Here is a 27,742-nt window from a genome sequence, read left to right as displayed (position 1 = left end):
AGGGTGAAACCCAGCAAAGTTGTTGGGTCCAGGTTGACCGGTTTAATCGGCCGGTCAAACCAAGTGTCAAAAAATTTAAATTTAGCAAATACACTCTTAAAATTACAGTTGAGTCCCTTTAGGTTTAAAATTTAGCAAACACACCTCAAATACAAATCGAAAGTCGACTTCTTAGCCGTGACGATACACCAAACGCAATCCCAACCATCCCTTGAGCCCCATTCCAGAGAAAACCAAGGTCCGATCTCACCACTGTCGATGTCAATAACCCTTTGCAACACCACGAAAATACCCCAATCAACCTCCGGACCAAAACCCATCTCAACACACCCCTGTTTGCCTTGCCAATCGCCGACAAAATCCGACTATTGCCGTTATCCCTTTTTTTCAATTTCCAATTGATTCACTCACCGGAAATCAACTCTATCACTGATCATTCCTCTTCAAAAGCCCCAGCATCACAGCCTTCAATTTTTTGCCAATCATCATCCCAATATCTAGAGGTTTAGGTGAATAGGAAAATTTATAATCGGGCCTAGTGAAAACCCCGGGTCTTGGTTCAACCGATCGGACCAGGTTTTAAAACACTGCTTGAAATTTATTTAAGACTGTTGCATGAGATAAACTTTTAAGAGATTATAGCAGAACTCAGAACCATTCACCTGGTGGAGAGTTTTGTGAAAATCACAAGTCCAAACCAACAATTCGAAATTTAAATGAACAACTCTCAATAGAGTGAGTGATCATCAAAAAGGCAATTTAGGAACAATCTGTAGCAAAATTTCTTTTATTGCACACGCCCTGCACAATAACTTTGTTCAATTGTACATCATTTGATATTTTTCTACTAGCTCACCTAAATAAAATACTTCAAGGATACAAAGGGTAAATTAATGACATTGCATTTGAAATTAAATCAGATGAGCCATTTCAGTGAACCTGAGAAAGTTATCAAAAAGAAGATTCGGCCAGTGAATAGCGAATATTCGTTCGTTTATCCTTCAACCAGAGGTGTTTTTCCTTGCTGCATAGACACGGTAAGCTGCCAGTCCAACAATGGCCACCGCAGCTCCAACTGCAACAGTGAAACACAAGCAATAACATGGTACACAGTTAACAAGTAGATGAAAGATTTATGAATTTGCTTTTTATTATTTTAGCAGGTAAAAATAAAGCTTAGATCCAGACAATCAACAAACCTGAAACAAACATAAGCGAGCGATTAATGAGTCGATGATATTGCTTCCGGGTTCTCCCAGCTTCAGTTTCTGGAATGCTCAAGTGCGGATGCTCTGCTGCAACTACAATCCTCCGGAATATATTATTGAAATCACCCAACTTTGAGCTAATTGGAATAGGAGCTTCTATTCCCATATCCTGACTAACCTACAATAGCAATATTCCGACAAAGTTAGTTAATTTTCAACCCAGCTTAAAAACAGAAATGGATTTAAAAGGAAAAAGGTGAAACAGCATATAATACTGCATTTTACCCACATACATGAGCACAAAACAATCTAAACTCTAGCATTGCTCAAGATTGCAACAATAAAACTGTCTTGGTTTACTTAGTAACCAAGAATGACCAAATAAAATGTCTTGATAGGCATTGACTTCTACAGTCAGGACATCTTTGCTCAGCCAAGAAACATATCAGCCAGAAAATTGATCTTAACACAGAAAAAGAAATTAACCACAAGAAACACCAAGATAAAGTACTTAATTAAGCAAAGACCTTTCAAATCAAGAGCATGATGATGATGATTTCCTAACCGAAGAACAGAAAATACTCACTATTGCTATCACTGTTTAGAATACTTTAAAAACGAAAAAAATTATCAAAGAAAGTACATACCCTGGTAGAATCTTGTATTGCGGTTGGAAATGAATCCAGATCATCTTTAGCGGCAACAATGAGGCAAGGCACCTCATAGCCAGTATCCTCACCATGAGTGGCAACATCTACAAGTAACTCAGTTGCTTTTTTCCATGAGGACTCATCAGAACTGCAGAAGCAAATGGAGTAACAAATGAACTTAAAATATGTAACAACAAAACTTACCACTCCAAGAGTGATAGCTGGCAGAAGATGCATATCAAAGAGTCACACAGACAAAAAGAACCTCTTTTTGCATTCTCACCCATAAAGTTAAAATGGTTTTGTGAAGCTAACCATGATTCTGTATTTAAATCCTTGATTAGAAATGGCCAAACCATATGATTTCAAAAGATTTTAACATCACAGTTCATTAGAATGACTAGAAGCATTACTCATTCTAGCCTTCAGTCTACCTGTCGTGAACAAAAACTGCTACATCACAGGCAGCCAAAGAATCTTTATTAGAGAGTAGTTTTCCAACTCCATCCTCAGGAATTTCTCGCAACACAAGGATTTTTCTAGTTCCCTGCAGAGACAAGCAAAATACAGTTAGTCAAAGAATCAAACCATCCACACATTTAAGAACATAAACAGAAACTCAGATAACATTTAAGAGGAAAAAAAAATAGCACACTGTTAAAACTAGGAAGTACAAAAGATCTAGGTAATCCTTTTAAAAAAGAAACAAGATCTTCTAAACACTACTTTTTTTTTAACTTTACCCAAATTAAAAGATAGAAACAAGAGAAGAGAGTCAACTCTTAAAGATTATACTTATCAATCTAATATTTGAAGAACCAAAAGCTGATGGCAATTATGTTAACCCACTTAAAAGCTAGAAGCACGTCGCAGCCATGCATACTATGACGACATATTTTAAAAGAGTAAATAATTCACAATTTGACATAAAATTTGGGATGCATTTTCTTTAGTATTGATAAACTCATTGGGAGAAGAATCTGAACTGCTTATTTATAATATGCAGCAAAATACCAACTTCATAAGCTAAGAAAAACAAAAGATGACGTCAAAAAGAAACATACAATTTGAAAGGCATGCAATGACAAATAGTAAAATAAAAAAATGAATGAACCACAGCATTCAATATGTGCTTACATGTGTATTCTTTCAACTCTCGTAAAAGGAATTTAATAATGCGGACTTTCCAGCATTCTTTGGCCCAAAAACAAAACACTGGAAAACATTTCTTTCTGATAGTTGTTTTTTACGATCTATACGTCTTCTCCTTGTCACACGGACAGCAGAAGAAGGATCACCAGTATATCCAATGTATATCAGATTTTCCACAGTAGAAGCTGGGTCTAAAAGTGTCATAAATGCCCACTGCAACACAAATATTCATCATAAATTAGGAATCACAGGTCGCTGGAGGATGAACAAGTTCTAGCAGTTTACAGTGCTATTTGATAGTGAAAGTTTATGTTAAACTAATATACTGAACAAAAGAACCTCTAAACTAAAGATAGACTTAACGTGGATGTTGTTTTACCCGCTGATTTATCAATTCTTCAAACAAATACCTGTGACAAAAACCCATCAAGTGATAGTCCTCCCAGTGCAGTTATCTCTGCAGCATCCTTATATGGTGCTTCATCCCAAGGACTGAAGTTAATGAAAAATGAGTCAAACATTTATCTATAGTAACTTAACGAATATCAATAATCACAATTGCTACACAAGTAAACAAGTGATCCACAAAAAGTAGGACTCATTTAAGGATTACAAAAATATTTATACAGTATATAATGAACAACTCTTTGAACACGCTATGGGTAACTCAAAAATCTAAATCAATAGCACAACATTAACTAAAGGCCCCTTTTAAATTAAGTGAATACGGAAAAGGGAAGTATCCTGACAAGCTTTTAAACACCAAAGCCCAAAGAAAAGCAAGAAAACAGGCTCTGTACATTTGTGGCTGGGTAAAGATATCTTCCTCACATCTATCTTCAAAAATCTTTTTGTTTCTTTCTTGCCAAATCACCCATAAAGTAGGTAAAGCAACACAATTCCATACGACTTTGGCCTTTTCTCCTTTACCCAACCACAAATGTGCTCTGAAAGAAATAAGTCAAATGTTATGTAGGAACAGTTCGAAAGTGGCAGCTTATCCTAGAAGACATTCAATCTAGCAAGAATATTATGTGGCAATCACTATTTCTCCACAGATAACCATGTTGTATTAAGTAATAATGCTAAATCATCATCTGAAGAAATATTTTTCAACAGCTTAAAACAGAAGAATTTGAGTGACTTGTTGATCCAACAGACGAGTAAATGGATTATAAGTAGATAAGTTATTGAAATTAGTAAAAAATGATCATTATAATACCATTCGGGTGCTGTAGAGAACAAATCATCAACTTCAGTTGGCCGCAGGGTATTGTCCTGGCATGAAACACTTATTGTTAGGATCTTGTAAGCTAGTGAAATACTTGGCAAACAGTTAATCTCTAACCATATCATAATGAAAGCATTAATTGTGCAAAATAAACTCGAAACTTCATTAGCAGCACAGTTAAACGTCAAGTATGCACCAAGACACAGGCCAGGACATACACTATCAGAGTCAAAAAGTTCGAAGATTCCCTTCAAAAAGTCAACAGCTTCATTAGTCAGCTCCACGCTCTACACAACAGCAAAAACTAAAAGTAAGCATCTAAATAACACTGCAAGCTGCAAACAAACATGGAGGCAAACATTAAAATACACAATGACATAGCACAGAAAGACAAAGAATTAAACATTTCAGCTTAACACTAGATTAGGCAGAATGTCTCACCCAAAGGTAATAAGAGACAACCAAAAACCCCATGAACATAACAAAATTAGAAAAATAACGCCAGGCTTCAACTATTTAGAATCTATGCTCCGCAACACCCAACCAGATTTCAAATTTCAAAGTGTTATATTCTGCAAACTGTGATTTCAGTCTTGTAACTTGTAGACCAAGTTTGGCCCCTTGTTACACTTAATATTTTCAATGATTTTGTAACACTTTTGATCGGCCATATTGAGTTCCTAATAAGTTGTTTACTAGTTGAGATGCTCAGATCGACCCCACCCAATAGTAATAGGACACTTGAAAAGGGTGAAAGGATGAAATTCATCTCAAAGAAGAACCTCCTTAGCTGAAAAAAGAGAGTCGAAGCGAAGAATTATGGTTCTAGAATTGGAAGAAATGCACCTAGAAAGAGGAAAAAGTATCTGCAAGTTCATCTTTTTCCTTCCCCGTCCAAATTCACCATTAAATAATAAGAAGTTTAAACTAAAGAGCTTTTCTCAGAGTCCCAAGCACCACGGGCAATCAAGGGCTGATATACCAACTGCATGCACAAGACCACAGAATCCAGGCTAGCAAATTTCCACCAACAGAAGGGAGAAGTGCACAAACTAGCCTAAGTTCTTGGTCCACTTCCAGAAGCAAAGTAGAAAAGTTGTATCCCAATCCAGCACAATTGCTTTTGCATCATAATATTATAAAATTTATTTGAATTCTTCTAAATAACTTCTTAACTAGCAACCAAACAACTCCAGTATTCTAAAGATATTGTCAATGAATTCAAGTCTAGCATGTCATGAACCTAGAGCTTCAAAGCAGTAAAATCACATGTTTCTATCTGGAAATTCTTCTATAAAATGTTTATAAAGCTTCTTTATAACTTAATACAGTTTCCATTCACAACTAGGAAAAATATACAAAAATACAAAAAAAAATAACAACAGGTAAGATCACTTGTGTTGAACTAGAGTGGTAGCAATCATTAGTGCACTTAAAAAACTGTTACCTGATCAGGTGCTCGTTTGAATGATGAATGTGGAATCAATTCATCCGCAAGTTTAATATCATTATTATATCCAAATTTCCTAAGGACAGTCCATGTTGTCTCAAGGCGTCCTTTTTCAATAACATAGTGCATGAAGGAAAAGAAACCCCGCCAGTGGAAGACCACGATCATTGAATCCTTCTCGCAATTTTTCTGCACAACCCTATACACCTACTATTTCAGAAGGTTGTAATGGAGAATTGAAACATGACCTGTTACAACAATTATTAGGACCTTCACAAACTCAAACACAATATGTTACAACTTCATAGAAACTTGTATTAAACATTGTACAAATTCAATCACAGAAACATTACACAGACAAATAATTAAACCTCCCTTCCTAAAACAAGGAAAAGACGGAAGAAGAATCAACCTGAAAATCATTCAGCTCTGCATCACTAAGAGAACCATCCCTGTCATGATCACAAAGAATAAAGATACGCTTCAAGGCTCTCACACACGGGGCTTCAAAGCTTGTGTTTCCTGATCAAATAGAGGGCCTGTGGATGAAGCACTGCTTTTTGTGCATAGTAGAAAAACCTCAGGGATCTACAAATTGGTCAATTTAAACATCAATTTCAGTATTTATAACAATTCTAAAACAAATGGCAGGTTAAAATATCACAGATCATCCCACTGACTACAGAATTCATTACAGTAATAACATATCCTTGTCGCCAGTAGCTTCAACTAGATCAATGATGCAAGAAGATGATCATATGCAAAGCTCATGACAAAATTAATGGCAAGAGGTGAAAATCAAAGGCCATAAAGTACATATTGAATTGTACAAGAATGTTATAACAGTGCTCTAAAAAATCCCACATGTATCAACAATACAAACAGATCATAGAACCAGAACAAAACCACATTATATCAGTAACCATGTTAATGTAAAATATCATACATTAAATCCTATGAAACAACATAAAATAAAGATCAAATAGGGCTGCAAATACCTGAATTTGCTTCAATGCAGAACACTCAATGCAAGTTTCAATCTCTCGAAACTGTTGCATATAGGCATCATTACCGTTCCGGCTCACTGATGGCTCTATCTCTTAAATCAAGCTTACAACCCACCACTATAACTGGCACTTTCACCTGATCATGAGATTACATACCATTAAAAAACACACACAAATGCCAATATTAAAATAATCCACCAAAACCAAATCCTACTCTATTTTCAACAGGTCAGGACCTTGAAAATAAATTTTTTAACTTAAATAAGACACAAATTCACAACCATTATCTATATCAATCCCGGGTTCAGAAAGTCTAAGTTGACAACAATAGTTATAAATAGTAGAAGCTTCTCCTATTTTAATGTAACATCCCAGTCCAAAACCCTGAACTAAAAAAGAAAATTAGCTAATATAGCTTCAACAAATTTCTAAGGTAACTTCTTCTCAACTTTTTAGCTTATTAATGCCTTTTTAGCAATAGATTAGAAATTGTGACACTTTGGTAAACCTAAATTAAAGAGATTACAGTCAGCAGTGGTTCCCAAAATTTATTCGGAGCACTGCAAATCAGTGACTCTTTTCATACGTTATTCAAAGTCTATTGTCTATGGTTGAAGAATTAAAGTACCCAGGTCACATTTTCAGCAAAGCAACAAAACTAGAAGCAATGCTACAGCAAATTTAAGGAAACAAAAAATTCAAACCTCTAATTGACGAAGTTCTGGAAGCCAAAGTTCACTTAATTTCAAGGGTCTCAGGCCGATCACATGCATAAGTAAGCACAACTGCATCAGCCCGCCTCAGTTCTTCACTCAGTCTACCTCTATCCTCCGTACTAATTTATTAATCCCCACCCAGCGAGAAACAATTAGAAACATTCCAAACTCAAGCTCATATTATCATAACAGTTCAAATCTTGACCCGTAAAAGAAGAGAGACCTTGAAGAGGTGTCGATAATGGTTATGGGCACGCGGTCGGGGTAGATCTCAGGCAGCCGTGTAGGCGGCAAAACCGGCGGCACATTGGCAGGAAACGAATCGGTGGCGGCAGTTACAATCAAGCTCGATTTTCCGGTACCCTTTCCTCCACAAACCACAATTCTCACGCGGGTTTTACCGCCTGGGTTGCATTCGTAGCTGAAGCTTAGCCATCTAACAACTGTAACAAAAAGGAATTGAAAAATAATAGATTAACAAAGAGATTGATTATGAAATTTTAGGGGTCAAAAGTTGATTTGATGAAGAAGTTGAAGATCAAATACTGCAAAAGTGAAGAAAAAAAATTTAAAAACTAAAAAAAAAAAAAAAAAAAAAATCGTGAAAGTTGGTTTAAATTATATGAAGCAACAGAAGCTCAAGCAACTGAAACCAGTAAATTATGAATAATAAATAAATCAAAGATTCTATGAAAAAAAATTAGACCAAATCAAAAGAAAAAAAAGAAGTGAACAAATAAGCTGGATGTTCGGTGGCAAAAGCGTAAAAAACCTAACGTTTAAGAGACAGAAGAAAGAAAAACCCTAGACGAGGGTGAGGGGTTTAGTTTAGTTTAGAAGACTGCGATGGCAAAAGCGCAAATAAACATGACGTGGAGAGGGGAAAAGCAAGAGTTGTAAAACCTCCTGAAGAGGTGGCGGTCACGCGGCGCGGTGGCGGGGAGGTTACGAGAGAAAGTCTGTAAAGAAGTTTCGAGGACACAATTATTTTTGAGTGTTTTTTATTTGCTGGTTTTTTTTAATGATGAAGTGGCTGGACGGTCCAGATTAAATCAGGATGCCGTTAGGTGTATGTACTGGAATAAATAGGATTTATTGGTTGTGAAATATTTCTGAATATTAAATGTATTATAAATAACTTTTTAAACTTAATATTTTTAGGGAGGTGAAAATTTTCGTTATTTTTGTAAAGTTTTTCATTAAGTTTGAAAGGGTGGGCTTTATATTGGTTTTAAATAAGGAATTATACCAAAATATTTCCATAAATTAGAATATTATCTATAGACCCCAATTAAATCCAATATGTAGTGCAACAACCAGCCTGGCTTCCCACTAAATACTTAAGGGGAGACTAACGTAACAACTCAACACGACTCCACTTAATTCTCAGTGGAGACTGATGAGCAACCATTTTCACGGCGATCACTTAAATCATGGATACTTAGATGGAGTCGAATCTAAAATCATACAACCTATCCACATATCTCTCTAATTCATTCTATCCTATAGCTACCTACGAATGAATTATCACATCAAATTATATAAAATAGTTGTATATATAGTACCTCTTTTCTTATTATACCAATTTACTATATGAGCGTACATTAAACCCACAACTACACAAAAATTTGATTATATATAAGCTACAAAACGACGACAATTGGCTGGAAAAAACTCTCTTGTTAAAAGTAAGACTTTATCCTCTAGGTGAGTTATATAGAGTTTTGTGTTTGAATCTCACAAAGTAGTCATCTACCACATCAGTGACTTACTGACTATGGACTTGTAAGTATTCAAGACCTCGATGATGAGTTGAAGTACTGTAAACTAACGCAGATATCCGATGATATAAAAAAAAAAAAAAAAGAGTTAATACTATGCATTCCTTTCTAAATAAAATGTTTCATCTGAGGAAGAAATTATTTTCAGAAAATTAGAATAAATAGATTACATATAAATCAAACATAGGAGTTAGTGAGGCATGGTCAAGAGGAAATTTCCATTTGAGGTACATACAATAGAAGTTGACGGGCACTCAATTTAACATTTTTTACTTGGAATTTTCTACATCAAAACGCCACTTTTTTTTTTTAAATAAAATAATTTTTTTTGTGAATATAAGATTTATTCAATGATTTTGCTTAATCTTTTTAAAATCTAGGAAGTATTCTATGGTTGTATATATTTAACAATATGTAAATATTTTATAAATAATGTGATATTTATCTATATAGTATAATTATATAATTTGTCATTTTAAGATATCATATATATTGTATTAGATAATTTGAAATTAAATTTTTTTGAATAAAATATCAATTGTAAAAGGTTTTTTTATAGTAAAATCCGTGTGTTTAGCCTTTTTGTGTGGCATCACTGGTTTGGCATTTTTTGTAGTGAGCACTCGCTAGTTTCAGAAATACAACCTACCCGTGTGTGTTTGCATTTTTTTATAGTAGCAGTCGTGTTTCATGAACAACACTTATTAGTTATCTTATGTGTTTGGAATTTTTTTGTATTAAGCACTTGATTTCAAATATACAGTTCTTGTTGGAATATTTATTAAATTAATGAAAAATAGAATGAAAGTGAGGGTGTGAGTTGAGAATTTAAAAGGTGAAAAGTTAGTGGATAATAGAGGAAGTTTTACAATTAGAAAGTGAAAAGGTGGAAAATAATGGTGAAAATAAATGTGTCCCATCTTGGTAGTATAAAAAGGTTTCTCTCCATTTCAAAAAAATAAAAAAAATAAAAAAAAATTGAGAGCTCTTTCAATCTCTTATTTTCTCTAGTTTTTAAGGTTTTTTTTTTTTTTTTGTTTGTTGTTGTTATTGTTTGTTGTTGGAGTCAAGCTTATTTAGTTTGTTAGAATAGAAGAGTGGTGTTTCTCTTACTATTCATCTCTCGTCATGCACCAAAAGTTGTGGAATTTGCAGCTCCTTTACTTCAAGTATGGGATTCGCTGCTTTCGTCTTCAAATCTTAGTCGCGTAAGCAATCTCCTAACATACTTAAACTTGAGTCCCGATTCATACACTTCACCGCATTTGGTATATTTACAATAACTCCCTTGGACTTTTTCTCTAATGGGCAGCTTTTCAAAAATACAATTCTAACCAAATCTGTGAAATGTAGAACTTTTATCGTTGTCGGGTATGCTCTTGATCGTGTCCTCGTCAAAGAATTAGAACAAAGATGCTTAAAGGAGTAGATTCAAGATCAAGGTTGTCTAGGAGCTATTTATATATTCATCTAAGACATAGTATGGAAGTTGATTTTCGAGTATTGTATGTCTAGGTATATGTCAGAGTAATTTTTGGTCTATCTAAATAAAAATCCACTCATCCTTATGTTTTCTAATGAAGAGCTCCACCAAAATAAAAAATCATATGAATCATTGTTACAAAATCAAGACTCTCAAGCTTAGAAGACTCAGCATAACAATTACGAATGCCTTGTTCATTGTTCTTTATAAGGTTAAAATTCTACTTGTTTTGTACAGATATTTGTTGAAAAAACTTGCGATTTAGAGTCATCAGAAATTCAATCTCAAGAGTTAACCAAATAGATGTAGAGGTTTGACATTTTGACACATAAGTGAACATGCATTCAGAGATTGAGGCCAATAGCTAGGTTACCATAAATTTATCAGTCTTTCCAGGAAACATAATTGGATTATTTTTCTTTTGACCTAATTTCTCCTAATTCACTCAACTTTCATGTTCTGATGAAATTAAGGTGCAGGACAAGGAATAAGACTTATAGGTGGTCTTCGAGCTCATGAGCTCCACAGTTGAGGAATTTGCGATTTCCAGAAGCGGTAATTGCCTCTATAGTTGGTCTCTGGTCAACTTGGAGTGACGACCTAAAGGCTCGATTGAAATGCTGAATTGAAGGAGTTGGATGAGCTCTGAATCATTGTTTAGAGTTTTTCCAGAGGATTAGAATCTGAGATCGTTGCCATTGACGTGAGTCGAAGGGTCTGATCCCATGTGAACTTTGTGATTTAGGGAGTTAAAAGAGAGGACCGAAAAATAAAAGAAACAAATTCTAATACCTTGATTGAGAAAAAATTGATTACAAGATATAAGAGTACTGACTTTATATGTTTTCAGTCAGCTAAACAGTAGTAGCAAAGAGCGTGAAGGAGAAACTAACTTTGTACAAACCATGTAGCTTAAAACGACATGGGTTTAGGTAAATTACAACAGGTCTTAGTGCTTTGATTACTGACATTTCAGTCCAGACACTGGTTCACAATGCATGTATCGTGCCTAGTTTATTATTTTTTAAACAATGATCACAATAACCGGATTCATTTTTCGTGGATCAAAATGATTGTAAGGAATTAAGAACACGAATATATAATGAAAATATTTAATGAAACAAGTGCATTTGAACCTGAATATTTTGGCCGGAATTAAATATAATTGCACACAAACTTCAATATAATTTAAAAAAAAAGAGGTGGATCACTCCATGTATAAAATAGTGTAATTTGAGTTCAACATAACAATTTAATTCAAATATCACTCGACTCACAAAATAGAGAAACAGTTTGATTACAATGAGCAGTAAAAGTACAACTGCCGCAATAGTCGCTGTGCCTCTCCAAAGATTGCTGAAATACACACTTTTCAACTTTGCCTTGCTATGGTTCCAAGGATTGCTGTAGTGTGTTTTCAATTCCTTGCAAATGGTGTAGTAACACGATTCTTTGTATAAATTTCTTCGCAAAGTTTGTTAAACATAGTCGCCACAGAAGATTATACCCAAACAGTTCAAAATAATCCCTTCCATGAAGCAAATCCACATCTTTTTCGTTCAATAAGACGATAGTAAATCACATAATGCAAATCCAACAGCCTTTCGGATAGTAGACTTGCTCCAAAGCCATTACATTTCTGAGCAGAGATTCCGTACCGTCATGCACCAAAGTTGTGGTATTTGCAGCTCCTTTACTTTAAAGTATGGGATTCGCTGCTTTTGCTCTTCAAATCTTATGTCGAGTAAGAATCTCCATCAACACGTAAACTTGACTCCCGATTCATACAGCTTCACCCCATTTGGTAAATTTTCAATACTCCCTGACTTTTCTTTAATGGGCAGCTTTTCAAAAGTACAATTCTACCCAAATCCGTGAAATGTAGAACTTTTATCGTCTCGTCGGGTATGCCTGGTTGTCTCTTCTCAAAGAACTAGAACAAAGATGTTAAAGGAGTAGATTCAAGATCAAGGTTGTGAGAGTAATTATATATTTTCATCTAAGACAAAGTTGGAAGTTGATTTTCGAGTAATTGTATGTCTAAGCATATGTCAGAGTAAAACTTTGGTCTATCTAAATAAAAATCACGCTCACCCTTATTTTCTAATGAAGAGCTCCAAGATGAATAAAGCATCATATGAAAATCGTTACAAAATCAAGACTCTCAAGTTAGAAGACTCGGCATAACAATTACGAATGCGTTGTTCATTGTTCTTTATAAGGTTAAATTTCTACTTGTTTTGTGACAGATATCGTTGAAAAAAACTTGTAAATATATTGTTTTTCGCTTTTCCATATCAACTAATTCTCTTTCCGTGTGAAGAGGGCCTATTGAGATTAATTGAGGAGTGTAAGCTTTCATTTACCATGCGAAGGCGCTTAGGAACCCGATAAATACAACACTAAGGATGGCTCGGGTTCGAAGTTTTCTTGATGAATTAGCAAACCCTTTGCTCAACTTTCATGATCTTCACTTAATATTAAGGAACAACTCATCCTGAAGCTCATTGTCCTAAATATTATGACAAACACATATGTAACTAACAATAATAATAAAAGAGAAAGAAAGAAGATGAATAAGTGATGAAGCATATGTGCACCTGAATATTTCGACAGAAAGAGATAGTAGTGGAATCACAACTCACAGCGCAGGGAGAATTACTTATGGTGAATCTCTCTTCTCTCTTTGTTATTGATAAAGTGTTTTCTTCTCTTCCACTTCCCCTAGCATTTGTATATATATACGGCTTGATAATGTGATTCCTTTCCTGCGTTAAAATCCACAATTACATATTACAATCCAATTATCAAGCTAAGCACATATACTAGCTCTTTTGCTTTATCATTTTCTGATTTATTGCCTATTTAAAAAATGCTAATCCAACGACTATGATGAAAGCTTGTTAAACAATAACTGAAGTTACAAGGGAGTGATTGTGATTCTTTCTTTCCCTATTACAAACCCACTAGTCTAAGTTAAGAGCTATATACTTTGAACTAGAATAGAAAAATTGCAGATATCTTCACTAAGTCCTTGTCGGCAACCTGATTTTCCACTTTACTTCATAATAAAATTACTGATTTTCGCCTGCCAGCCAGTACTTGTATCAGAAACTCTGCCATGATCACGAAATTGAGCTTGAAATGAAGCTCTTCCTGAATTTTAAAACTGATATCCAAATTAATACCAGGTCTTAGCAGCAAAAATCGGCAAGAGAGTTGCCATGAGGGACGTAATTAAGCATTATGCTTTTCAATGTGAAACTGTTAGTCTGCAACATAAAATGAGTCTTGCTTGTATAGAATCTCATCTAGCTAAATTTGAGATTAGCTACCACAGTCACATATTTAATGCCCAGAAACCATTGATTTACATTAATATAGTTCATCATAATGAAAAGTGTAAAGCAACAGTGAGAGTGTCAGCATTTGTTCATTTTAAGTCATTGAGGAGATGGATTAGAAAGAAGCAGAGTACTTATCCTCTGATTTGGGCTCTTGAGTTACGAAGAATTGAAAGTTTCAGAGAGGTTTTGACAAGACATTCTTGATGGTGTTGTTTTCCACGAAAATTAAAGAAATTATTAGAAATAATGGTATAATACAGTGAGTCATGAGCACTACATAGCAAACATACATTATAGGCTTACAAAGCTTTAAATAAAAATTGAAAATACACAAAAGGAGACAACGATTCTAAACATCAGACGACCTGCAAGTAGAAATATTAGTCTGTGTGACAGTGAGAGGTAGGGATAATTGCTGCAACAGTTGCTGTGCCCCTCCAGCTAGTGGAATATACTCTTTTCAAAGTTGCCTTTGTATTTCCAAGGATTGTTAATGTTCTTTAAGTTCCTTGCAAATGTTAGGGTAGTAGGAGGACATTACTATTGTCGTCATTCTGCAAGCGTTATTAAAAAGATTTGCTACTGAAGTATTGTCGCCAAATGATGGTGATAACCCTCTCCTGCAAGCAAATCACATCTTTCAGGTACAATAAGATAATCCAAAAATTATAATTGCAAAACCAAGTATCCAACGGAAATGACACTGCTCAAAAGCAAAATGTTCCAAGTAAACGTTCGGTATAGAATCACCTCGAAATGTGGTTTGCAACCATGTAGATTAAAGCATGGGATTCGTTTTTTTGCTTTTCAAATACCTCAAGTAAGCATTCTCTTTCAACTCTCTAAAACACTCCTGACTCATAAACTTCATTGCACAAGGTAAATTTCTATCCATCCCTTGGCTCTTCTTTGGGGTCCTTTCAATCTAGCAAGAATATTATGGGGCAATCCCTATTCTCCCCAGATAACCAGTTGTATTAAGTAATAATGCTAATCACATCTGAAGAAGTATTTTCAACAGCTATTCCTAATTCATCAAATCAAATAACAACAGAAGAATTTGAGTGACTTGTTGATCCAACAGACGATACATGGTTTCTACTATAAGTAGATAAGATATTGAATTAGTAATAAATGATCATTATAATACCATTCGGGTGCTGTAGAGAAGATCATCACTTCAGTTGGCCGCAGGGTATGTCCTGGTATGAAACACTTATTAGGTGCTTGTAGCTAGTGAACTACTTGGCAAACAGTTAATCTCTAACATATCATAATGAAAGCATTAATTGTGCAAATAAATCGAAACTTTTAGCAGCACAGTAAACGTCAAGTATGACCAAGACACAGGCAGACAAAACTATCAGAGTGCAAAAAGTTTGCAGATTCCCTTAAAAAGTCAAACAGCTTCATTAGTCAGCTCCACGCTCTACACAAAAGAAAAACAAAGTAAGCATCTAAATAACACTGCAAGCTGCAAACAAACATGGAGGCAAACATTAAAATACACACATGACATAGCACAGACAGAGAAGATTAAACATTCAACTTAACACTAGATTAGAGAATGTCTCACCCAAAGGTAAAAGAGACAACCTAAAACCCCATGAACATAACAAGATTAGAAAAAAAACGCTAGGCTTCAACTATTTAGAATCTATGCTCCGCAACACCCAACCAGATTTCAAATTTCAAAGTGTTATATTTCTGCAAACTTTGGTTTTAGTCTTGTAACTTGTAGACCAAGTTTGGCCCTTGTTACACTTAATATTTTCAATGATTTGTAATCTTTTGGCGACGTATTGAGTTCCTAATAAGTTGTTTACTAGTTGAGATGCTGCTCAGATCGATCACCCAATAGTAATAGGACACTGAAAAGGCTGAAAGGATGAAATTCATCTCAAAGAAGAACCTCCTTAGCTGAAAAAAGAGAGTCGAAGCGAAGAATTATGGTTCTAGAATTGGAGAAATGCACCTAGAGAGAGGAGAAGTATCTGCAAGTTCATCTTTTTCCTTCCCCGTCGAAATTACCATTAAAAATAAGAAGTTTAAACCAGAGAGCTTTTCAGAGTCCACAGGACAACGGGCAATCAAGGGCTGAATACCAACTGCATGCACAAGACCATAGAAGCCAGGCTAGCAAATTTCCACCAACAGAAGGGAGAAATACACAAACTAGCCTAAGTTCTTGGTCCACTTCCAGAAGCAAAGTAGAATAGTTGTATCCCAACCAGCACAATTGCTTTGCATCATAATATTATAAAATTTATTTGAATTCTAAATAACTTCTTAACTAGCAACCAAAGAACTCCAGTATCTAAAGATATTGTCAATGAATTCAGCCAAAGTTCACTTAATTCTTCAAGGTCTCAGGCGATCACACGCTAAGTAAGACAACTGCATCAGCCCGCCTCAGTTTCACTCAGTTACCTCTATCCTCCGTACTAATTTATTAATCCCCACACGAGAAAAACAATTAGAAACATTCCAAACTCAAGCTCAATATTATCATAACAAGTTCAAATCTTGACCCGTATAAAGAAGAGAGAGACCTTGAAGAGGTGTCGATAATGGTTATGGGCACGCGGTCGGGGTAGAATTCCTCAGGCAGCCGTGTAGGCGGCAAAACCGGCGGCACATTGCGGAGAAACGAATCGGTGGCGGCAGTTACAATCAAGCTCGATTTTCCGGTACCCTTTCCTCCACAAACCACATTCTCACGCGGGTTTTACCGCCTGGAGTTGCATCGTAGCTGAAGCTTTGCCATCTAAACAACTGTAACAAAAAGGAATTGAAAACAAAGAGATTGATTGGGTCAGAAGTGATGGATGAAGAAGTTGAAGATCAAATAACTGCAAAGAGAAGAAAAAAAATTAAAAACTACAAAACAAAAAAAAAAAAAAAAAATCGTGAAAGTTGGTTTAAATTATATGAAGCAACAGAAGCTCAAGCAACTGAAACCAGTAAATTATGAATAAATAAATAAATCAAAAGATTCTATGAAAAAAAATTAGACCAAATTCAAAAAAAAAAAAAAAAAAAAAAAATAGAAGTGAACAAAAGCTGGATTGTTCGTTGGCAAAAGCGTAAAAAAACTAACGGTTAAGAGAAGAAGAGAAGAGAAAAACCCTAGACGAAAAAGGGTGAGTGAGGGGTTTAGTTTAGTTTAGTTTAGAGAAGATTTCGATGGCAAAAGCGCAAATAAACATGACGTAGAGTGTGGAAAAGCAAAAGTTGAAAACCCCTGAAAGAGGTGGCGGTCACGCGGCGGGCGGTGGCGGTGAGGTTACGAGAGAAAGTCTGTAAAGAAGTTTCGAGGACACAATTATTTTTGAGGTTTTTTACTTTTAGTAGTGTTTTTTTTTTTTTTTAATGATGAAGTGGTTGGACGGTCCAGATTAAATGAGGATGTGCTGGTTAGGTGTATGTATTGGAATTAAATAGGAACAGTGGCTGGTAAATATTTTCTGAATATAAATGTATTATAGATATCATACTGAAATTAATTAATTAACTTTTTAAACTTAATATTTTGGGAGGTGAAATTTTTCATTATTTTTGCAAAGTTTTTCATAGTTTGAAAGGTGAGGCTATTATATGGTTTTAAATAAAGGAATTATTACCAAAATATTCCATAATTAGATTATTATCTATAGGCCCCAAGTTAATCCAATGACGTAGTGCAACAAACCCGTCACGGCCTCCACTCAAATGCTTGGGGGAAACTAACGCAGCAACTCAACCACGACTCTCACTTAAATACTTAGGGGAGACTGATGCAGCAACCCATTGTCACGAAGACCCACTTAAATCTGGATGTCAAGAGGAGAATCGAATCTAAGATCATGCACCTATCCACACCATCTCTCTGATTCATTCTAACCATCCAGATACCTACGAATGAATTATCACATCAGATATATAAAATTAGTTTGTATATATAGTACTACTCTTTTATTATACAAATTTATTATGTGAGCGTACATAACCACAAATACACAAAAATTTGATAATATAGGCGACAAAACTGACAGCACATAGCTAAAAACACTCTTTGTTAATAGGCAAAAATTTAACCATATTGTGAGTTATCTATAGGTCTTGTGTTTCAATCTCACAAAGTGGTCACTTACCACATCAGTGACTTACTTGACCAATTGGGCTTGTAAGGTATTCAATAGATCTCAATGATGAGTTGAGATACTTTTAAACTAACATAGATATCTCGATTAAAAAAAAAAAGAGTTAATACTATGCATTTCCTTTCTAAATAAAATGTTTCATCCGAGGAAGAAATTATTTTCAGAAAATTAGAATAAATAGATTACATATAAATAAAACATAAAAGTTAGTGAGGCATGGTACAAGAGGAAATTTCCATTTGAGGGACATACATACAATAGAAGTTGATGGGCACTCAATTCAAGTGTAAATTCCCCTTAGCAAACAAACAATGGTTTGAGTCTCCATTTTTCATCATTGATTGACACCTCTTAACATTCCAAGCAAACCACCACTCTCAAATCATGATCAATCTTTTACTTGGAATTTTCTACATCAAAACACACCTTTTTTTTTAAATAATAATAATTTTTTTTTGTGAATGTAAGATTTATTCAATGATTTTGCTTAATCTTTTTTAAAATCTATGGAAGTATTCTATGGCTGTTATATATTTAACAATGATGTAAATATTTTATAAAGTAATGTGATATATTATCTTATATAGTATAATTATATAATTTGTCATTTTAAGATACCATATATATTGTATTAGATCATTTGAAATTAAAATTTTTTTGAATAAAATATCAATTGTATAAGGGTTTTTTTTTATAGTAAAATCCAGTGTGTTTAGCCTTTTTGTGTGGCATCCACTAGTTTGGCATTTTTTTGTAGTGACCACTCGCTAGTTTCATAAATACAACCCTAGCCTTGTGTGTTTGCATTTTTTTTTAGTAAACACTCGTTGGTTTTATGAATACAACACTTATCTAGTTATCTTATGTGTTTGGAATTTTTTTTGTAATGAGCAGCTGATTTCAAATATACAGTTCTTGTTGGAATATTTTATTAAATTGAATGAAAGTGGTAGTGTGAGTTGAGAATTTAAAAGGTGAAAGGTTAGTGGACTAATGGAGAAGTTTTAAGAATTAGAAAGTGGAAAAGTGGAAAATAATGGTGGAAATTAAATGTTTTGTCCCATCTTGAGTAGTATAAAATAGGTGTTCTTCCTCTCATTTCAAACACAAAAAATAAAAATAAAAATTGAGAGCTCTTTCAATCTCTTATTTTCTTTCTAGTTTTTAAGGGTTTTTTTTTTTTTTTTTTTTGTTAGAGTTAAGGCTGTATTCAGTTCGTTAGAATAGAAGAGTGGTGTTTTTCTTGCTATTCATCTGTCCCGTCATGCACCAAAAGTTATGGAATTTGCAGCTCCTTTACTTTAAAGTATGGGATTCACTGCTTTCGCTCTTCAAATCTTATGTCGAGAAAGCAATCTCTGTTAACACACTTAAACTTGACTCCCGATTCATACAGCTTCATCGCATTTGGTATATTTACAATAACTCCCTTGGACTTTTTCTCTAATGGGCAGCTTTTCAAAAGTGCAGTTCTACCCAAATCCGTGAAATGTAGAACTTTTATCGTCTCGTCGAGTATGCTCTTGATCGTGTCTTCGTCAAAGAACTTAGAACAAAGATGCTTAAAGGGAGTAGATTCAAGATCAAGGTTGTCGAGAGCTAATTTATATATTTCATCTAAGACATAGTATGGAAGTTGATTTTCGAGTAATTGTATGTCTAGGTATATGTCAGAGTACATTTTTGGTCTATCTAAATAAAAATCACACTCATCCTTATGTTTTCTAATGAAGAGCTCCAACATAAATAAAACATCATATAAAATCATTGTTACAAAATCAAGACTCTAAAGCTTAGAAGACTCGGCATAACAATTACGAATGCCTTGTTCATTGTTCTTTATAAAGGTTAAAATTTCTACTTGTTTTGTAACAGATATTTGTTGAAAAAAACTTGCGATTTAGAGTCATTCAAAAATTCAATCTCAAGAGTTAACCAAATAGATGTAGAGGTTTGACATTTTGACACATAAGTGAACATGCATTCAGAGATTGAGGCCAATAGCTAGGTTACCATAAATTTATCAGTTCTTTTCCAGGAAACATAATTGGGATTAATTTTTTCTTTTGACCTAATTTCTCCTAATTCACTCAACATTTCATGTTCTGATGAAATTAAAGGTGCAGGACAAGGAATAAGACTTATTAGGTGGTCTTCGAGCTCATGAGCTCCCACAGTTGAGAGAATTTGCGATTTCCAGAAGCGGTAATTGCCTCTATAGTTGTCTCTGGTCAACTTTGGAGTGACGACCTAAAGGCTCGATTGAAATGCTGAATTGAAGGAGTTGGATGAGCTCTGAATCATCTTGTTAGAGTTTTTCCAGACGGATTAGAATCTGAGATCGTTGCCATTGACGTGAGTCGAAGGGTCTGATCCCATGTGAACTTTGTGATTTAGGGAGTTAAAAGAGAGGACCGAAAAATAAAAGAAACAAATCTCTAATACCTTGATTGAGAAAAAATTGATTACAAGATATAAAGAGTACTGACTTTATATGTTTTCAGTCAGCTAAACAGTAGTAGCAAAGAGCGTGAAGGAGAAACTAACTTTGTACAAACCATGTAGCTTAAAACGACATGGGTTTAGGTAAATTACAACAGGTCTTAGTGCTTTGATTACTGACATTTCAGTCCAGACACTTTGGTTCACAATGCATGTATCGTGCCTAGTTTATTATTTTTTTAAACCAATGATCACAATAACCTTGGATTCATTTTTCGTGGATCAAAATGATTGTAAGGAATTAAGAACACGAATATATAATGAAAATATTTAATGAAACAAGTGCATTTGAACCTGAATATTTTGGCCGGAAATTAAATATAATTTGCACACAAACTTCAATATAATTTAAAAAAAATAGAGGTGGATCACTCCATGTATAAAATTAGTGTAATTTGAGTTCAACATAACAATTTAATTCAAATATCACTCGACTCACAAAATAGAGCAAACAGTTTGTATTACAATGAGCAGTAAAAGTACAACTGCCGCAATAGTCGCTGTGCCTCTCCAAAGATTGCTGAAATACACACTTTTCAACTTTGCCTTGCTATGGTTCCAAGGATTGCTGTAGTGTGTTTTCAATTCCTTGCAAATGGTGTAGTAACACGATTCTTTTGTATAAATTTCTTCGCAAAGTTTGTTAAACATAGTCGCCACAGAAGCATTATCACCCAACCAGTTCAAAATAATCCCCTTTCCATGAAGCAAATCCACATCTTTTTCGGTTTCAATAAGACGATCCAGTAAATCGACATAATTGCAAATCCAACAGCCTTTCGGATAGTGAACTTGTTCCAAAGCCATTACATTTCTGAGCAGAGATTCCGTACCGTCATGCACCAAAAGTTGTGGTATTTGCAGCTCCTTTACTTTAAAGTATGGGATTCGCTGCTTTTGCTCTTCAAATCTTATGTCGAGTAAGGAATCTCCATCAACACACGTAAACTTGACTCCCGATTCATACAGCTTCACCACATTTGGTAAATTTTCAATAACTCCCCTAGACTTTTTCTTTAATGGGCAGCTTTTCAAAAGTACAATTCTACCCAAATCCGTGAAATGTAGAACTTTTATCGTCTCGTCGGGTATGCTCTGGATTGTCTCTTCGTCAAAGAACTTAGAACAAAGATGTTTAAAGAGAGTAGATTCAAGATCAAGGTTGTTGAGAGCTAATTTATATATTTCATCTAAGACAAAGTATGGAAGTTGATTTTCGAGTAATTGTATGTCTAAGCATATGTCAGAGTACAACTTTGGTCTATCTAAATAAAAATCACGCTCACCCTTATATTTTCTAATGAAGAGCTCCAAGATGAATAAAGCATCATATGAAATCATTGTTACAAAATCAAGACTCTCAAGCTTAGAAGACTCGGCATAACAATTACGAATGCGTTGTTCATTGTTCTTTATAAAGGTTAAAATTTCTACTTGTTTTGTGACAGATATTCGTTGAAAAAAACTTTGTAAATATATTGTTTTTCGCTTTTCCATATCAACTAATTCCTCTTTCCCATGATGAAGAGGGCCTATTGAGATTAATTGAGGAGTGTAAGCTTTTTCATTTACCATGCGAAGGCGCTTAGGAACCCGATAAATACAACACTCAGGAGATGGCTCGGGTTCGAAGTTTTCTCTGATGTTAATTAGCAACCCTTTGCTCAACTTTTCATGATCTTCACCTCTAATATTAATGGAAGAACTCATCCTGAAGCTCATTGTCCTAAATATTATGACAAACACAGAATAGTAACTAACAATAATTAATAATAAGAGAAAGAAAGAAGATGAATAAGTGATGAAGCATATGTGCACCTGAATATTTCGACAGAAAGAGATAGTAGTGGAATCCACAACTCACAGCCGCAGGGATGAATTACTTATGGTGAATCTCTCCCTTCTCTCTTTGTTTATTGATAAAGTGTTTTCTCTTCCACTTCCACTTCCCCTAGCATTTGTATATTATATACACGACCTTGATAATGTGATTCCTTTCCTCTGCATGTTAAAATCCCACAATTACATAATTACAGTCCCAATTACCAAGCTAAGCACATATACCAGATCTTTTGCTTTATCATCTGCTTTATTGCCTATTTAAAAAATGCTAATCCAACGACTTATGATGAAAGCTTGTAAAACACTCAACTGAAAGTTACAAGGGAGTGATTGTAATTCTTTTCTTGCCCATATTACAACCCCACTAGTCAAGTTAAAGAACCTATATACCTCATCTTTTGCTTTTATTGTGAGCTTTAATTCAGCTTCTTTTTGAACTAGAATAGAACAAATTGCAGATATCTTCACTAAGTCCTTGTTGGCAACCTTATTTTCCGACTTTACTTGATAAAATAACTTACTGATTTTCGCCTGCCAGCCAGTACTTGTATCAAAAACTCTGCCATGATCACGAAATTGGGCTTGAAATGAAGCTCTTCCTGAATTTTACAACTGATATCCAAATTAATACCAGGTCTTAGCAGAAAAATCGGCAGAGAAGTTGCCATGAGTTGACGTTAATTAAGCATTATGCTTTTCAATGTGAAACTGTTGAGTCTGTAACATAAAATGAGTCTTGCTATGTAATAGAATCTCATCTAGCTAAATTTGAGATTAGCTACCACAGTCACATATTTTAATGCCCAGACCACCATTGATGTACATTAATATAGTTCATCATCAATGACAAGTGTACCAGCAACAGTGAGAGTGTCAGTCATTTGTTTCATTTTAAGTACATTGAGCAGATGGATTAGAAATTGAAGCAGAGTACTTATCCTCTGATTTGGGCTCTTTGAGTTACGAAGAATTGAAAGTTTCAGAGAGGTTTTGACAAGACATTTTCTTGATGGTGTTTGTTTTCCACGAAAATTAAAGAAAATTATTAGAAATAATGGATATAATACAGTGAGTCATGAGCACTACATAGCAAACATACATTATTAGGCTTACAAAGCTTTAAATAAAAAATTGAAAATACACAAGAAGGGGACAACGATTCTAATACATAGCAACATTACACAGACAAATAATTAAACCTCCCTTCCCTAAAACAAGGAAAAGACAGAAGAAGAATCAACCTGAAAATCATTCAGCTCTGCATCACTAAGAGAACCGTCCCTGTCATGATCACAAAGAATAAAGATACGATTCAAGGCTCTCACACACCGGGGCTTCAAAGCTTGTGTTTCCTGATCAAATAGAGGGCCTGTTGGATGAAGCACTGCTTTTTGCGCATAGTAGAAAACCTCAGGGATCTACAAATTGGTCAAATTTAAACATCAATTTCAGAATATTTATATATCAATTCTAAAACAAATGGCAGGTTAAAATATCACAGATCATCCAACTGACTACAGAATTCATTAGAGTAATAACATATCCTTGTAGCCAGTAGCTTCAACTAGATCAATGATGCAAGAAGGTACATCAATATGCAAAACTCATGACAAAATTAATGGCAAGAGGTGAAACTCAAAGGCCATAAAGTACATATTGAATTGTACAAGAATGCTATAACAGTGCTTAAAAAATCCCACGTGTATTCAACAATACAAACAGATCACTAGAACCAGAACAAAACCATATTATATCAGGTAACCCATGTAATTGTAAAATATCACTACATTAAATCCTATGAAACAACATAAAATAAAGATCAAATGAGGGCCTTGCAACATACCTGAATTTGCTTCAATGCAGAGCACTCAATGCAAGTTTCAATCTCTCGAAACTGTTGCATTATAGGCATCATTACCGTTTCCAGGCTCATTTGATGGCTCTCATCTCTTAAATCAAGCTTACAACCCACCACTATAACTGGCACTTTCACCTGATCATAAGATTACATACCCATTAAAAAAACACATACAAATGCCAAATATAAAATAATTCCCCCAAAACCAAATCCTACTCTATTTACCAACGGGTCAGGACCTTGAAACTTAAATTTTTTAACTTATAATAAGACACAAATTCACAACCATTTATCTATATCACTCAAGGGTTCAGAAAGTCTAAGTTGACAACAATAATTAATAAATATTAGAAGCTTCTTCCTATTTTAAGTTAACATCCCAGTCCAAAACCCTGAACTAAAAAAGAAAATTAGTTTAATATAGCTTCAACAAATTTCTAAGGTAACTTCTTCTCAACTTTTTAGCTTATAAAATGCCTTTTTTAGCAATTAGATTAGAAATTGTGACACTTTGGTAAACCTGAAATTTAAGGAGATTACAGTACGCAGTAGGTTCCCAAAATTTTATTCGGGGCACTGCAAATCAAATGACTCTTTTCATAAGTTATTCAAAGTCTATTGTCTATTGGTTGAAGAATTAAAATACCCCAGGTCACATTTTCAGCAAAGCAACAAAACCAGAAGCAACGCTACAGCAAATTTAAGGAAACAAGAAATTCAAACCTCTAATTGACGAAGTTCTGGAAGCCAAAGTCACTTAATTCTTCAAGGGTCTCAGGCCGATCACACGCATAAGTAAGCACAACTGCATCAGCCCGCCTCAGTTCTTCACTCAGTCTACCTCTATCCTCCGCACTAATTTATTAAACCCCACACGCAGAAACAATTAGAAACATTCCAAATTCAAGCTCAATATTATAATAACAACTGGCACAAACAAGTTCAAATCTTGACCCGTATAAAGAAGAGAGACCTTGAAGAGGTGTCGATAATGGTTATGGGCACGCGGTCGGGGTAGAATTCCTCAGGCAGCCGTGTAGGCGGCAAAACCGGCGGCACATTGGCAGGAAACGAATCGGTGGCGGCAGTTACAATCAAGCTCGATTTTCCGGTACCCTTTCCTCCACAAACCACAATTCTCACGCGGGTTTTACCGCCTGGAGTTGCATTCGTAGCTGAAGCTTAAGCCATCTAACAACTGTAACAAAAAGGAATTGAAAAATAAACAGATTAACAAAGAGATTGATTATGAAATTTTATGGGGTCAAAAGTTGATTGGATGAAAGAAGTTGAAGATCAAATAACTGCAAAAGTGAAGAATTTTTTTTTAAAAACTACAAAACAAAAATCGTGAAAGTTGGTTTAAATTATATGAAGCAACAGAAGCTCAAGCGACTGAAACCAGTAAATTATGAATAAACAAATAAATCAAAAGATTCTATGAAAAAAAATAAGACCAAATTCAAAGGAAAAAATAGAAGTGAACAAATAAGCTGGACTGTTCGGTGGCAAAAGCCTAAAAAACCTAACGTTTAAGAGACAGAAGAGAAGAAAAACCCTAGACGAGAGAGGGTGAGTGAGGGGTTTAGTTTAGAGAAGATTGCGATGGCAAAAGCGCAAATAAACATGACGTGGAGTGGTGGAAAAGCAAGAGTTGTAAAACCTCCTGAAGAGGTGGCGGTCACGCGGCGGCGGTGGCGGTGAGGTTACGAGAGAAAGTCTGTAAAGAAGTTTCGAGGACACAATTATTTTTGAGTGTTTTTTACTTTTAGCTGGTCTTTTTTTTAATGATGAAGTGGCTGGACGGTCCAGATTAAATCAGGATGCCCGTTAGGTGTATGTACTGGAACTAAATAGGATTTATTGGTTGGTAAATATTTTCTGAAATATTAAATGTATTATGGATATCATATTGTAAATTAATTAATTAACTTTTTTAAACTTAATATTTTGTAGGGAGGTGAAAATTTTTCATTATTTTTGTAGAGTTTTTCATTAAGTTTGAAAGGGTGAGGCTATTTATATTGGTTTTAAATAAAAGAATATATTACCAAAATATTTCCATAAATTAGATTTAATATCTATAGGCCCCAGTTAAATTCAATGACGTAGTGCAACAACCCACCCACGGCCTCCCACTTAAATACTTAATTGAGCTTTTTTTCGACTGTTTTTGTAGGGTTTTTAATTAGACTGGTTTTAAGGTGTTTTTAAATTATTACTTGTCAAATTTTTTATGCACTGATTTTGATTGGCTCAAAATCCCCCACCCCCCGCCCCCCCCCCCTAACCACTAGCGGATTTAGAAATTTCTTTCAGGGTAGGCCAAAATAAAAATTTATTATACATTACTATTTTTATCCATTAATATTTTTGTTAGGGTGGGCTAAAATATATAAATTATACATATTAATATTAAAAAAAAAAATTGAGGGTGGGCCAAAATGTGGCTGGATCCGCCACTGCCCCTAACCAATGTAATGTATTTTTGAGGGATTTATAAAACACCCCAAATTAGGATGTTTTGGTTAGTTTTCAAATTTTATTCCAAAAATACCCTATCCAATACAAAACTATCTCATTTATATCCAAAAAAAAAAAAAAAATTTTAAACATATTATGTGCATCTCCAACTATATTAAATATAAAATAATTTTAAGCAATCATAAAAAAAAAAATTTAAAATCTCATTTTTAAATGCTTTCTTGGAGAAGTAGAGCTACAATTTTTCGATCATTCCAGATGTTGTAAAGAATAACGAAGAATGATATGGAGACTTTATCACATTTGAAATTATAAAATACTAATAAGTAGAAGACAAATAAAGAACTCTTACCTTGTAATTAAAAAAATAAAACTCTCAAGTACTGGTTAAAGTTGAGGTATTTTTATGAGCATAAATGTAAATTTATCATTTTAAAAAACTGTCAGAACCGCTGAAAAATAAACTCCCAAACACAGATTGGGTGTTTTAAAAACCGCTACTAAAAACTCCTCAAAACCACTACGGTGGTTTACCCTCAAAACCGCTACAGCAATTTACTCTCATAACCGCTACCATGAATCTCCCAAGCACAACTCAACCACGACCTCCCACTGAAATCCCTGGGGGGAATGATACAGCAATCCATTGCCTTAGCGACCCACTTAAAGCATGGATACTCAGATGGGGAATCAAATCTAAGAACATGCACCTATCTACACTATCTCTTTAATTCATTCTAACCATCCAAGCTACCTACAAATGAATTATCACATCAGATTATATAAATTAATTTATATATATAGTACCACTCTTTTCTTATTATACCAATTTACTATATGAGCGTACATTAAACCCACAACTACACAAAAATTTGATTATATATAGGCA

At 34.5% G+C, this 27,742-nt stretch overlaps 2 protein-coding genes and 1 long non-coding RNA gene across 3 annotated transcripts in view; all 3 read right to left on the bottom strand.

Annotated features, from left to right (window-relative positions):
• LOC116109318 (mitochondrial Rho GTPase 1-like) overlaps positions 1-6,982 on the bottom strand; it is a 77,553-nt gene extending 70,571 nt beyond the window's left edge. Inside the window, exons 1-3 of the mRNA XM_031395553.1 lie at positions 6,977-6,982; positions 6,777-6,834; positions 6,104-6,213 (exon numbers count right to left, since the gene is read on the bottom strand). Of these exons, the coding sequence (XP_031251413.1) occupies positions 6,104-6,213; positions 6,777-6,834; positions 6,977-6,982 (174 nt within the window). The remainder of the gene's footprint in view (positions 1-6,103; positions 6,214-6,776; positions 6,835-6,976) is intronic.
• Positions 6,983-21,038: 14,056 nt separating this feature from the next.
• On the bottom strand, positions 21,039-22,594 carry LOC116109340 (UPF0481 protein At3g47200-like). Its single transcript, XM_031395567.1, has 2 exons — positions 22,488-22,594; positions 21,039-22,395 (listed from the first exon to the last, which is right to left on the bottom strand). Exon 2 carries the CDS (start codon positions 22,389-22,391, stop codon positions 21,105-21,107), a length of 1,287 nt encoding a protein of 428 aa, XP_031251427.1. The 5' UTR covers positions 22,392-22,395; positions 22,488-22,594; the 3' UTR covers positions 21,039-21,104.
• A 954-nt stretch (positions 22,595-23,548) lies between these two features.
• Positions 23,549-26,169, bottom strand: LOC116109348. Its single transcript, XR_004124754.1, has 5 exons — positions 26,033-26,169; positions 25,343-25,567; positions 25,093-25,224; positions 24,355-24,504; positions 23,549-23,929 (listed from the first exon to the last, which is right to left on the bottom strand). It is a non-coding gene; the product is annotated as an uncharacterized LOC116109348 (long non-coding RNA).
• Between the last annotated feature and the right edge of the window lie 1,573 nt (positions 26,170-27,742).

The sequence above is a fragment of the Pistacia vera genome, unplaced genomic scaffold, assembly GCF_008641045.1.
Source record: "Pistacia vera cultivar Batoury unplaced genomic scaffold, PisVer_v2 Contig578, whole genome shotgun sequence".
Classification (NCBI taxonomy): Eukaryota; Viridiplantae; Streptophyta; class Magnoliopsida; order Sapindales; family Anacardiaceae; genus Pistacia; species Pistacia vera.
This window is presented reverse-complemented; position numbering and strand designations above follow the sequence as displayed.